This window comes from Podarcis tiliguerta (genome assembly GCF_965153285.1).
Source record: "Podarcis tiliguerta genome assembly, chromosome: 12".
Taxonomy (NCBI): domain Eukaryota; kingdom Metazoa; phylum Chordata; class Lepidosauria; order Squamata; family Lacertidae; genus Podarcis; species Podarcis tiliguerta.
The window spans coordinates 17,426,922-17,440,337 of record NC_139545.1 but is presented as its reverse complement, the minus strand read 5'-3'; the positions used below and the strand labels follow the sequence as shown (position 1 = coordinate 17,440,337).

Genomic DNA, 13,416 nt, shown 5'->3' with positions numbered 1-13,416 from the left:
CGAAAGACACAGTCCACTGCTGGCTCCCTTGCAACCAAAAATGAGAAGAAAATCCAATCATTATTGGCAGATAATATGTGTGATGGAGGGTTCTGCGACAAATACAGTAAACAAACCAGCCGGTGCACAGCTTTCAGCAATATCTGCTTTTGGAATTGGGGGCACCATTCGTAAACACATTTACTAAGCATCAGTCTCCGTTAGTTCATTTAGGAGAATTTGCCTGTGTGTGTAAACTACGCAAGCTGAACATATTAAATATTATAGTATAGGAACAATGGCACTCTTTGTTGCAAAAAGTTTGTTTTATTTTCTTTTCTGTTTATAGTTGCTATCCTTGAAATTGCTGGTTCATGGACATACATTAACCACTTATTTAAACAAGTGGTATTTTCCTTTAAAATAACTGTTAAATCAATTATTTGTTTCCTGTCCGCAGCAGGTGGCTTCTTTTTGTTGATGGCCAAAGGGAAATACTTTTTTGTATCAATATCAGTGCATGCCAAATAACAACAAATCTAAAATATACTTTGTAATATGCAAGTGCAAAAGTTAGAAGAGTGTTTTCTGTATGGAGTTATTGGGAGATTCATTGGCCTAAATGTACTCTGATGTACGTTTAGCAAAACGTAATGTCATGTGAAATATGGTGCTGGAGGAGACTCTTGAGAGTCCCATGGACTGCAAGAAGATCAAACCTATCCATTCTTAAGGAAATCAGCCTTGAGTGCTCACTGGAAGGACAGATCCTGAAGCTGAGGCTCCAATACTTTGGCCACCTCATGAGAAGAGAAGACTCCCTAGAAAAAACCCTGATGCTGGGAAAGATTGAGGGCACAAGGAGAAGGGGACGACAGAGGATGAGATGGTTGGGCAGTGTTCTCGAAGCTACCAGCATGATTTTGACCAAACTGCAGGAGGCAGTGGAAGACAGGAGTGCCTGGCGTGCTCTGGTCCATGGGGTCATGAAGAGTGGGACACAACTAAACAACAAATGTCATGTGAGAAAGGTTCTGCATATTTGGTTTCACACAGAGAATGCAACTAATGAGTTCTAGAGTTGCGACCCCATGACATAAAATTTCTGATGTTTTGGTAAGGCATGGGTCAGAGCCTGCTGGGTGAAGCTTTGCAGACTATCGAAAACACTCCATTTATCCAAGGCAGGGTTGGGGAACTTGTGGTACTCCAGATGTCTTGAACTCCAACTCCCATCAGTCTCAGCCAAATGGTCAGGGATGATGAGAGTTGTAGTCCAGCAGTACCTGCAGGGACAGAGGTTGCCCACTCATCCAAGGCATGCACCTGTTGCAGAAGCGTATCAGTAGTAGTGTGCCAGCAAGCAATAGGTAAGGCATGTGCTAGGGAACCCCCACGGAGCACAACGTCATCCAGATGGAAACTCTACCACAATAAAAAAATATGAAACACAGGGTGTTCTAAAGTATATCCCCAATTACTTGAAATGCTCTGGCTGCCTGTCACTACCTTGTACCTTTCTGGTCCTCCTTTGACCTCTTTTTCCTTGCCATGCTCTTACTCACTGAAGCCAACACTGCAGCCATGGCTGCTGCTCCTTGCCTTTGCCTCCAATTCTTAACAACAGCCGAGAGGTGGTATGTGGCAGCTCTTCTAGATTCTGTAGCCTCTGTGTGTGAAAAAAGAACTTAGAGCACTGAGTCTCTTTTCTTTGGAGCAGTATCCACAAAAGGGAAGTTTCCCCAGCTTGTTTGCCTACCAGATTTTAAAGCCATGATAGCCAACCCAAGGTCCTATTTCATGCAACCTTATCGTAACCCTCCAACATTTCTCCAGTGGAAATAGGGACATCCCATTCCATAATGATAATGTTACTATTTATACCCCGCACATCTTACTGGGTTGCCCCAGCCACTCTGGGCAGCTTCCAACGTATATAAGAACATAATAAAACATTAACCTTTAAAAAAAAAAAAAAAACAAAAAACCTTCCTTATACAGGATTGCCTTCAGACACTTCGGGGCTCGGATAACTCCATACCCTCCAACATTTCTCCAATGAAAATAGGGACATCTTAAGGAAAAGTTGGGACATTCTGGGATCAAATAAGAAACTGGGACGGCTTCTCTAGATCAGGGACGTCCCTGGAAAATAGCAGGGACACTTGGAGGGTCTGCTGCATATTCTAAAGCTGTTCTTAGGATCTCTTCCTATGAATTCTTCTTTCCCACTATAGGGGTGGTTTCTGTGATAATCTCCCATTAGCAGAAGCATGTCGTATGATGAGACCTTAAGAGAGCAATGAGCTTCTTAATGTATTTTTAAGGGGTGACTGGTATGTTTTGATTCTGAACGTGTTGCTAATATGCTGGAAATGGACGTTTCCAAGGACTATCTCAAATGAAGTGGATAACACTTTGTTCAACATTTCACATTATCCTCCAACACACAATCTAGCCGGATGTTCGAGTCTCTGCGCCCCCTCCTCTTTTATTTCAAAGTGTCTCGGCTTCAGCCATGTGGAGAATTTCAGCTCGAATCAGTTTTGATTGCTCCCAGAAGAGTTCCTTGGCACAACTCTGGAGGCTTGACTCAGATCTTCCTCACTGGCAGCAGTGACAGAATTTCTGGCCACATCCCCTACACAAATGTTCCTAACTGTTTCTCAAGCTCGGCTCTCACAGCAAGGTGCTTGGTGCCAAGTGCTTAAAATGCTCTCATGCTGCAGTTAGTGTAAATATTGTTTTTAACATACCATTAATTTGCTGGACTGCGTTTCCAGCCAGCCAGCCAGCCAGCCAGCCGTAATCTGGCATGAGATTTGTGCACACCTGTCTTCACATATACACATTCTCATTCATTCTCTCTCTCTCTCTTGCACGCACACACTAGGGCTGCGTACACACTGTTCTGTTATAGCACATTCAAAGCACGTTCTTTTCCTCAAAGAATTACAGGCGCCAAAGTGTACCCCTCACAGTTTTCCCCCCTCAGAGAATTATGGGTGCCGTAGTTTGCCCCTCATAGAGTTACAATGCCTGGCAACCTTTAACAAACTAATAATAATAACAACAATATTTTTTTTTATACCCCGTCCATCTGGCTGGGTTTCCCCAGCCACTCTGGCTGGCTCCCAACAGAATATTAAAAATACAATAAAACCTCCAACATTTAAAACTTCCTGCCTTCAGTTGTCTTCTAAAAGTCAGATAGTTGTTTACAGTGGTACCTCAGGTTAAGTACTTAATTCGTTCCGGAGGTCCGCTCTTAAACTGAAACTGTTCTTAACCTGAAGCACCACTTTAGCTAATGGGGCCTCCTGCTGCCGCCGCGCTGCTGGAGCACAATTTCTGTTCTCATCCTGAAGCAAAGTTCTTAACCTGAAGCACTATTTCTGGGTTAGCAGAGTCTGTAACCTGAAGTGTATGTAACCTGAGGTACCATTGTATTCCCTTGACATATGATGGGAGGGCGTTCCACTGGACAGGCGCCACTACCGAAAAGGCCCTCTGTTTGGTTCCCTGTAACCTCACTTCTCGCAGGGAGGGAACCACCAGAAGGCCCTCGGAGGAGGACCTCAGTGTCCGGGGCAGAATGATGGGGTTGGAGACAATCCTATAATGCCCATAATTCTCTGAGGGGAAAATATGCATTCAATGTGCATTCCAAATGTGCCAACTGCCCCAAAAGAGGTTTGCAACCCCTGAGATATACAGAAGTTATAAATAATACAGTTAAACGTAACTTGTGTACTCGTTTGTCTGCTTGGTTAGCAGAAAAAACAAAAATACTCTGCTTCAGGATCCTTCCCTTTTTACTGTTTCTGTAGGTAAAATCAGTCATGTTGTAAAGCACATAGTGCCCTGGGAGCATGGCTTCTGTATTTGTGGCACAGCTAGCTAAGTTCTGAACTGGGTGACATTTTAGAGCAGCCAGTCATAGGAAACAGGCTTATTAGCACATGGTGCATGCAGAGGTGCTTTTGGGTAATGACATTAAGAGACCCTTTATGCCAGTGGGTTGGTTCTCTGAGATCCAGCGCTGAGGGTCTTCTGGCGGTTCCCTCATTGCGAGAAGCGAAGTTACAGGGAACCAGGCAGAGGGGCTTTTCGGTAGTGGCCCCCGCCCTGTGGAACGCCCACCCATCAGATGTCAAGGAAATAAACAACTATCTGAAGACATCTGAAGGCAGCCTTGTTTAGGGAAGGTTTTAATAACTGATGTTTTAATGTATTTTTAACCTTCTGTTGGAAGCCGCCCAGAGTGGTTGGGGAGACCCAGCCGGATGGGTGAGGTAGAAACAATAAATTGTTGTTGTTGTTGTTCTCTTGCATCCTTAGCACACTGGTGGATGGTTGTCCTTAGAATGTAGGCTGTGTTTAGGAACAAGGAAACAAGTCTTGATTTTTCACTCTTTTGGGAGGATTGTTTATTTCATGATGCTTTACTCCTCATTTGCTTTTGAGTATGAACAAAGGAGGCGGGCAGGAGACAGAGCTTCCTTGTTTTCTGGGTACATTTGGCTCACTGCTTGGCGGCCATATTGGCACCAAAGTTGCAATTCCACTGCAACCACCAGGTGTCTTGGAGCAGCGTGTAATGCCAGAAAAAAGCTTCCTACTAGCACATTTGCCTGGTTCATCCATAAAGTGTTATAAGGAGTTAAGAAGGTTTTGTATTTGACTTAAACACTGTAGTAATCTAGTCATCAGATGGCCACCTATACTTTGTTTTTCTCCTTCAAATGTGCCAAATGTAACAGATGGATTATGTTTATAAACCCAAAATGTATGATGAGAAAACTTCAGCCGTACTTCAAACGTTGCTGGAAATTTTGGTGGGTGTTTAAGACATGAAGGTTGCAAGTTTCTTGATAATATGATCAAATATTTCTGCCTTGAATCACTTTGAGGTTCTTATGAAGGATCAGTGATAAATAAATGGTCTAAATAAATGGCAAAGAGAACAAGATGCTAGATTAAATGGATGCAGCCGTCTGTTATTATGTACACCAATAATAATCATTTATTATTATTATTATTAAATTTTATTTATATCCCGCCCTCCCCAGCCGAAGCCGGGCTCAGGGCGGCTAACAACACTAAAATAGTGCAACATTATAAAAACATTATAAAAATTAATTAAAATCAAAATTGATGGCAACCATAAACTAAAGTTTTGTAAAGATTGCCAAAGGAGGGAGTCAGACTGCACCCTGACCAAAGGCCTGATGGAACAGCTCTGTCTTGCAGGCCCTGCAGAAAGATGTCAAGTCCTGCAGGGCCCTTGTCTCTTGTGACAGAGCGTTCCACCAGGTTGGAGCTGCGGCCGAAAAAGCCCTGGCTCTAGTTGAGGCCAGCCTAACCTCTCTGCGGCCTGGGACCTTCAAGATGTTTTTATTTGAAGACAGTAAGTTCCTCTGTGGGGCATACCAGGAGAGGCGGTCCCGTAGGTATGAGGGTCCTAAGCCCTATAGGGCTTTGAAGGTTAAAACCAGCACCTTAAACCTGATCCTGTACTCCACCGGGAGCCAGTGCAGCTGGTATAGCACCGGATGAATGAGATCTCGCAGTGAGGACCCCATAAGGAGTCTCACTGCGGCAATAGTTCTGAAATGATGGAGATTGGAGTAATTCCTGTTTGGGTCATAATTCCTCCACCAAAAGAGTGGAATACAATACTATTGCCCTAGGCTGACCTAGGGAACAAGAGCAATTGAGGAATTCTCCCACATGAAAGGTCACAGTTCCTTAGACAGAGTCTGTTACTTTCCTGTCCAGCCCATCTTTCTGATGGTACTTTTCCTCCCCAGCAGAACAGTTCCAGAGGAGAAGGCAGGCAGGCAGGCAGACTCACAGAGATGTGTCACATCTGTTATAGAAGATAACTATTAAAGCCGGTTGCTTATGCTGTTCGCCTCCGGTTGAGTCAAGCAACATTTTTTGTCCACGGTGCCCTTCTTATTTTTTTGTGGGCCCAAAGGCTAGTCCATAAAACATATCATCTTAGTTCAAAGGTGGGCAGTTTATAGCTTACAGCCCAAATACTGATCACAAGCTTGCAGTGTTCTTACAACAATGGCACCATAATTCAACATCCTGCTATCGAAAAGAAGGCAAGCCTTAGCTTTTTGCACCGCCATCGAGAGATTTCGATTCATCAGAAAATGCATGTTTCCTGGGGACTGTTTCCTATTTGATCTAAACAAGGAGGCTTTATGTGACTTTATAATTGCTTTTGTCTGCTCCTTTGGATTGGAGGGTTTGTTTTTTTTAGTTGTGACAACCGATAAATCATGTTTGCAGGAATATTTGTGAACACATACACTGTATAGAGTTATTGTGGAGTTGCTCTTGTGGAATATATACCTGGTGTATGTATACATGTGAGAATCATCCTCATTTATGCACTGGAGTTATCTCTCTCCCCCCCCCCCCCCCCCGGTTTATCTTGTTTAGCAGGTCCTCTGCTGAACTGCCACATGCTTTTATTTTGCCTTTCTGAAAAGTCTTTAAAAGCAGTTTCAGGAAGTACCCTCTGGTACATGTACGATCTTATTATCTATCTTCTATCTATCTATTTATCATCTTCTATCTATCTATATCAGGGGTCAGCAACCTTTTTCAGCCGTGGGCCGGTCCACTGTCTCTCAGACCATGTGGTGGGCCGGACTATATTTTGAAAAATAAAATAAAAAAATGAACAAATTCCTATGCCCCACAAAAACCCAGAGATGCATTTTAAAGAAAAGCATGCATTCTACTCATGTAAAAACATGCTGATTCCCGGACCATCCGTGGGCCATACTGAGAAGGCGATTGGGCCGCATCTGACCTGTGAGCCTTAGGTTGCCTATCCCTGATCTATCTATCTATCATCTATCTTTCTATCATCTATCATCTATCTATCATCTGTCTATCTATCATCTATCTATCTATCTATCATCTATCTATCTATCTATCTATCTATCATCTATCTATCTATCTATCTATCTATCTATCTATCTATCTATCATCTATCTATCTATCTATCATCTATCTATCTATCTATCTATCTATCTATCATCTATCTATCTATCTATCTATCTATCATCTATCTATCATCTATCTATCTATCTATCATCTATCTATCATCTATCCAAGCCCGCCCCCCCCCCCAAATCCTGGTTATGCCCATGTATCTATCTTCTTATAGTAGTTTAGTTTCCCCTCTTATCTTCCCCTCTTATGTGCCAAGTACCAAAAGCACCACTTGTGAAACAGGACAGAAGGAGTGGCTGAAAGTGAAACACCTAGCACCACAGTGTTGTAGCTCATGGTTCACAGCCCAGCCCAAAGTTAATCCTTACAACCCTTTGATTTTGCAGTGCTTGGAGCTCTTGTGTCCAATGGTGGCCATGTTTCTATCTCATTGGGAGAGCTAGAATCCACCAGCAAATAACGTTGATGTGACTTGACTGCTTTGCGATGCTCCCACCCCTCAAAAAACAGTTGTGCTTATTGCTTTTGTGACTCTCGAGGCGTAGCTATAGCTAAAGACTATTCTTCTGATAGTGCTGAATCTAATAACGCTGTTTTATTTGTGTTTGGGTTTCTTTTCTTTCTTTAGCAACAAGAGCAAGACCCCACAAATCTTTACATCTCAAACTTGCCCATTTCCATGGACGAACAGGAGCTGGAGAATATGCTGAAACCCTTTGGACATGTCATTTCCACCAGAATATTAAGAGATGCTAATGGCGTCAGTAGAGGAGTCGGCTTTGCCAGGTGAAAACCTTGTTCTTCTTGACTTGTGTGCAGGAGTTCTTTCTCTTCTTATTATGTGCTCTGGACTTTTTGCAAGTGCTGTCTTTGCTCTGAGATCTCGTGGCTATAGAATACAGAGGAGGAGGAGGAGAGCTTTATCAGATTGTGTGGCTTTGCTTGAAAACACCGTTTATTTTATTTAGCAAAATGACAGTAAAATAATCAGGGATAATTAGATAGCAGTTCAATTTCAACACTAATAAGAATAAATGTCATTCTGTCCAAGCTCCTGTATATGATTATGCTTGATATTTCTTAATTTAACGACAGGAAAATCAGAAAGCGGGAGTGTAATCTGAAATAGATGGGGTCTGTAGCCCCCCTGTAAGGCACTTGGAAGATAGTGCTATGACTTACAGCAATATCATGAAGTTGAATGTCTGTGTTGCTACATCTGCAAACAAAGGGAAGTTATAGAGTCCCAGCTAATTTCTTTCTCAGAAACAAAAACTGCTTATAAATATTCTGCAGGAATATACAAGTATACTCTAGAGTTATGCTCCATCAAGGAACATTAACATATTCTCCACCTTGGCTTATGTCACCAAATAATTTGACAGGCATCCAGAAGACTTGCCTGAAGAGTTTAATAGGAGATGAAGTTGCTAATACTAATGTTCAATTTTCATTTCTTGAGCCAACTGATAGCGCTTTTACCTCTTTTTGCTTCTCTTTTGTGGATTGTAATAATTGATAACCAACAGCAGAAGGTGTTCTTACTATCTGAGAAATGCCAGAGAAACTAGGCACCGTGGGTTATTTTCAGCTAAGTAATGCTCAGAGTAGACCTACTGAAATTAATGAGCCCAAGTTCGTCATGTCGATTAACTTCAGTGACTCTACTCTGAGTAGGACCAGCATTGAATTCTACCTTTTATGCCTGTAGTTAAGTTACACTGTAGACTGGTGAGAATGAACATTTGATTTAAAAAATAGCTCTTCTCTCTTTTTTTGTGCTTTACTATGCACACACTAACATACTGGATCCTGGAAAGAAGTTTTAGCATCATGCACAAAAGAACAAACTAATGCTAAAATTCTAAACATGTTTATACTAGGAGTTATCATTTTGTCCTAGCAAATACATTAATTATTTTGCTTTATTTTTTTTGGAGTGTTCAGGGTCAACACCAAAGCTGATAAGAACCTGTCTTTTAAAAAAAGGTGCTTTGTGGGGGCAAGACAAACCCATACGACCTCACTTTAGATTTTGGAATATCTGGGCTGTGCAATCTTTATTAGCCCGTTTTTGATCTATCGTGGAGGCAGGACTTGGGTCCCCAGATGTTGTTGGACTACAGCTCCCATCATCCCTGAGCTCTGGCCTTGCTAGCTAGGGGTGATGGGAATTGTAGTTCAACAACAACTGGGGAACCACAGGTTGAGAAAGGCTGGGTTAGGTAGATGGACAGGATGCAGTTAATGAATCTATTTGATCCCTCAAGAAAACCCTTGGCAGATGTGTTCATCTATATAATGTGTGATCTATGGCTGTTATACAGCACAGGCAGACTGGCCAAAAGTGTCTTGTAGGGGGGGAGCACATCTGTTTCCACTAAAGATGCAAGTTTCTCAAAATGTTTGAATATAGTCTAGACACCACTTTGTTAAAAAAAAAAAAGTGATGGTACTTTCATTTTACGTCACCGCTTTTTGCCGCTGTCTTAAGTTGCAGAAAAGAAAATCTGTTAATCAGAAGGCAGAAATGAAAAGCAAAAGAACTGTTGTCATTCACAAAAATGATTTGCGTGGAATTTGTTTTTGCTGTTAGCAAAATCCCGCTGCTTTAAAGAACCCCTGGTGGCAAGGGACGTCCGATGAGCAAGTTAAACGGCAGCAGCTATTTCATGTGCATCTGTGTGATGCAACATATCTAAGTCCATCATGAGCAAGGCAGGTTTCCCCTGTGCTAATAAGGTGTCATAAGTTAATAGGCATTGTGATTTCACCTTTTGTCCTTGATGCAAAAGAACGTTGCTGTGAGGAAGATGTTAAAATAACAGGGTCTGCATTCAAATGGCAAAACAGACTGAAGGATGAGGCTCTATTGCCTCCTCCCAGTGAATTCATTAACTTGCCTTATTATACATTTGCTAAGGGGAGATGCATATCTGGAACATTAACTTGCGCTTGAAAGCTTGAGGTTTTTTTTCCACAGGAATGAATTTAACAGGGACTGGGGAGGGGAGGAGATGACAAGGTGGAATATACACTTACAGAAGCACCAAGTAGCACAAACTGTGTTTCCATGAAGTATAAAGGCAGCCAACGCTGGGGGTTATTCTGGGATGTGTGCCTTGCCTGCTGTGTGGTCGAAATGCTCTTTGTGTAAATGGAAAAATTCAAGGGCTGCCCAAGATATTTTGCTGCTTGAGATGACCTCTGTGGCCAGGACGGTTTTATACCAGCTGCAACAATTACAGGACCACAACAGCCTGACCTCAGTGGTCCATGCATTGATTGTCTCAAGCCTTGATTACTGTAACATGCTTTTTGTGGGGCTGCCCTTGTATTTGGTCCAGAAGCTTCAACTTGTGCAGCATGCAGTGATTGGACAGCACACACAAGCAGATTACTGCTGAGAAAGCTCACAGGTTGGCAGTTTGCTACCTGTCCAGGTTCAAGGTACTTATGTTAATTCACAAAGACCTAAGTAGCCTAGACCCAAAGTGCCTTAGGTAAAGGTAAAGGGACCCCTGACCATTAGGTCCAGTCGTGCCTGACTCTGGGGTTGCGGCGCTCATCTCGCTTTATTGGCCGAGGGAGCCGGCGTAAAGCTTCTGGGTCATGTGGCCAGCATGACTAAGCCACTTCTGGTGAACCAGAGCAGCGCACGGAAACGCTGTTTACCTTCCCGCCGGAGCGGTACCTATTTATCTACTTGCACTTTGACGTGCTTTCAAACTGCTAGGTTGGCAGGAGGAGGGACCGAGCAACGGGAGCTTACCCCATCATGGGGATTCGAACCACCAACCTTCTGATCAGCAAGTCCTAGGCTCTGTGGTTTAACCCACAGCGCCACCCTTAAGGACCCTCTGATTCCTTATGTCTCATCTCTGTCACTGAGGTCCTCCGATGGGGCACTTCTACTGGTTCCCCATGCCCATGGGATTTGGTTGGCTTTTACGAGGCACTACATCCTTGGTGTGTCAGGCCCTGCCCTGCCAGACTCCCTGTCCGTAGATTTTGGGCAGGAAAAACCCCTCCCTTCTTTCCCATGTATTTTGAAAATTATATTGTTCAGAAGGGCTTTCGCAAGATTATTTTTCTCTTTTTGACCAATCAGTATTTATCGATGCTTTGTTGATTCTTGTAATGTTGCTTTTAGGGATGCCTTTTTCCTGATTTTATTCTAATATATTAAATACCACATTGATACATTTTTATGGAAGTGCCGATTGTAAATACATAAAGTTCACATAGACAAAACATTGCAGAAACAGGAGATTGAGGGCAGGGGATAGTTCTGCTACCTATTACTCAGAGCTACTTCACAGCTTATGCAGAATAAAATTACGGCACGTATGAGGACAAAGCTGCACATTATACTAAATCCATAGTGTGCAGCTAGGTGTGTTTTTTCTTTAATTACAAGCAGTGTTGGAGAGGGAGGAAGGGAGGGAGAGTAAGACTGCAATTGGGTTTGTTACATGTATGGAGCAGAGAGCCATAGCCCTTCTTTTCCCAGCCACAATCTGGATGAAAATCACCCTCCATTTGACTATAAGGCTTTGAACGAAGTTTCTGTTGGCGCCAGCACACAAATCTAAGAAAGATGTATTGATTTATCCTCATTATTGATTTATGGATCACCTTCTAAACAACTGTCTCAAGCAGTATATGCTGAAGATGATTAAAAACAGTTAAAAACACAACTCACCGAGGGCTTTGCAAAACCGATTTGTTTGTTCCAATAAATACTTCCCTCTTCCAGCTCACTAACCTCAGAAATACCCACATAATGGTTTGCACTTGCATACAGAATCATTATTGGGTATATGCGGACTTCTTTTTAAAGGTGCTAGGTGGAAACACAAAACACGTGTGTAAGTACCTATTGGCTTTAAAGCCACACCATCTTCCTCCCCGCACTGGGAAGCAAGATCTCTAAGCAGTGCAAATCCCATTGAAAGATGAGAGTGCATCTTATGATCTGAAATGATATTATAGGTGCGTCATCATGTCCTCCACTGGGAAACATATCCCTAAGCAGTAGAATCTCCATTACAGGACATGGATTCGAGTTTTTATCACTAGTGTAGAAAGAGCTGTTGTTCTTGATAAATGACAGTTACGGACAACTAACTTTCATTTTCTGAAGCTGTTTCTTAATGATGGAAGTTTGCAGAAGTAGTAGGCGCTATAACTTTTATTTGGGGGGGGGGGCTGACGTCTTGTATCTTAAATTGACCTTCCAAAATTCACCCCCAAGTGACATTTTATAGCAGACTCATAAAGCTCTGAAAAGAGAGAGAGAGAGAGAGAGAGAAAGGGGAAAAATGAGGGAAATGCTTACAGCCATACACTCATCTCTTGCAGTGCTAGCGGGTACCAGTATAATACTTAAACTGAAAGGCAACATAAATCAATCAGTGCCTGGCTATGTTTTATGCTACCCATTTCCCTGCTCAGGAAACACTAGTAAATGTGTTGAACATAAACTGCTTTAGAACAATATTGTTATATGGGGCACGTAGCTATGTCAAAGTTAGAAATTCAGTTTTTCCTTACTTTAATTTTTGTAAAGGCCACACCTCTGCCCAGCCAGGGGGCATACACATTTGAAAGCTTTGGCCATATACCAAGGGTGCTTTAAGCAGCTCCTGACATATTTCTAGTCAGAAATAATAATAATAATAATAATAATAATAATAATAATACCCTGCCCATCTGGTTGAGTTTCCCAATAGTCCTTCAGATATTGAAAGATTCCCTAAAATATGATTGTACAGGTCATCCCTTTGAGAATAGAATGGGGGGGGGGCATCTTTTACACGCCTTATTGCAGGCATAGGCAAACTCAGCCCTCCCAGATGTTTTGAGACTACAATTCCCATCATCCCTGACCACTGGTCCTGTTAGCTAGGGATGATGGGAGTTGTAGTCCCACAACATCTGGAGGGCCGAGTTTGCCTATGCCTGCCTTATTGTCTCCCTGGACAGCTGATTGGTCTTATCATCAGGTTTTGGTTTCTCCCCCCCCCCCTTTTAAACTCGGTCTCATGCATGCATGTGTAGCTAGATCAGACATTTAACAATCACTGTACATTTTATGAGGCCGAATGACTGGATCTTCTCCGTTGTTTGCTTTTAAGTATCATGGCATCTTCTGAAGTTTATTTAAGGCTGTATGGCATCTTGGGAGATTTCGTGATAAGTTTGTTGGCTTCTCTGCCAACCAGATGCATTGCATAATCATACATTAGAAATTTCAGGGGAGCTGTTTGTAGGGAGTTGAATTGTATGCATTACTATGACTTGATGATAAATATGCAGACATACAGTTCACTTATAGGATTGAATCGTTGACTGCAAAATATGAAATTTGGGTAGATCCCCGTGCTCCCACTGTAACCTTTTTAGTGTGCCGCATCCCATAATGCCTTGTGCGCACTTATAAATGTTTTATAG

At 42.4% G+C, this 13,416-nt stretch overlaps 1 protein-coding gene across 10 annotated transcripts in view; it reads left to right on the top strand.

Annotated features, from left to right (window-relative positions):
* The window catches only part of RBMS3 (RNA binding motif single stranded interacting protein 3), a gene marked incomplete at its 3' end in the record, with an annotated part of 742,271 nt that overhangs the window by 576,826 nt on the left and 152,029 nt on the right, over positions 1-13,416 (top strand). For all 10 annotated transcript variants that reach the window (XM_083405003.1, XM_083405001.1, XM_083405007.1 and 7 more), the window contains one exon: positions 7,589-7,746. In XM_083405003.1, the coding sequence (XP_083261129.1) occupies positions 7,589-7,746 (158 nt within the window). The remainder of the gene's footprint in view (positions 1-7,588; positions 7,747-13,416) is intronic.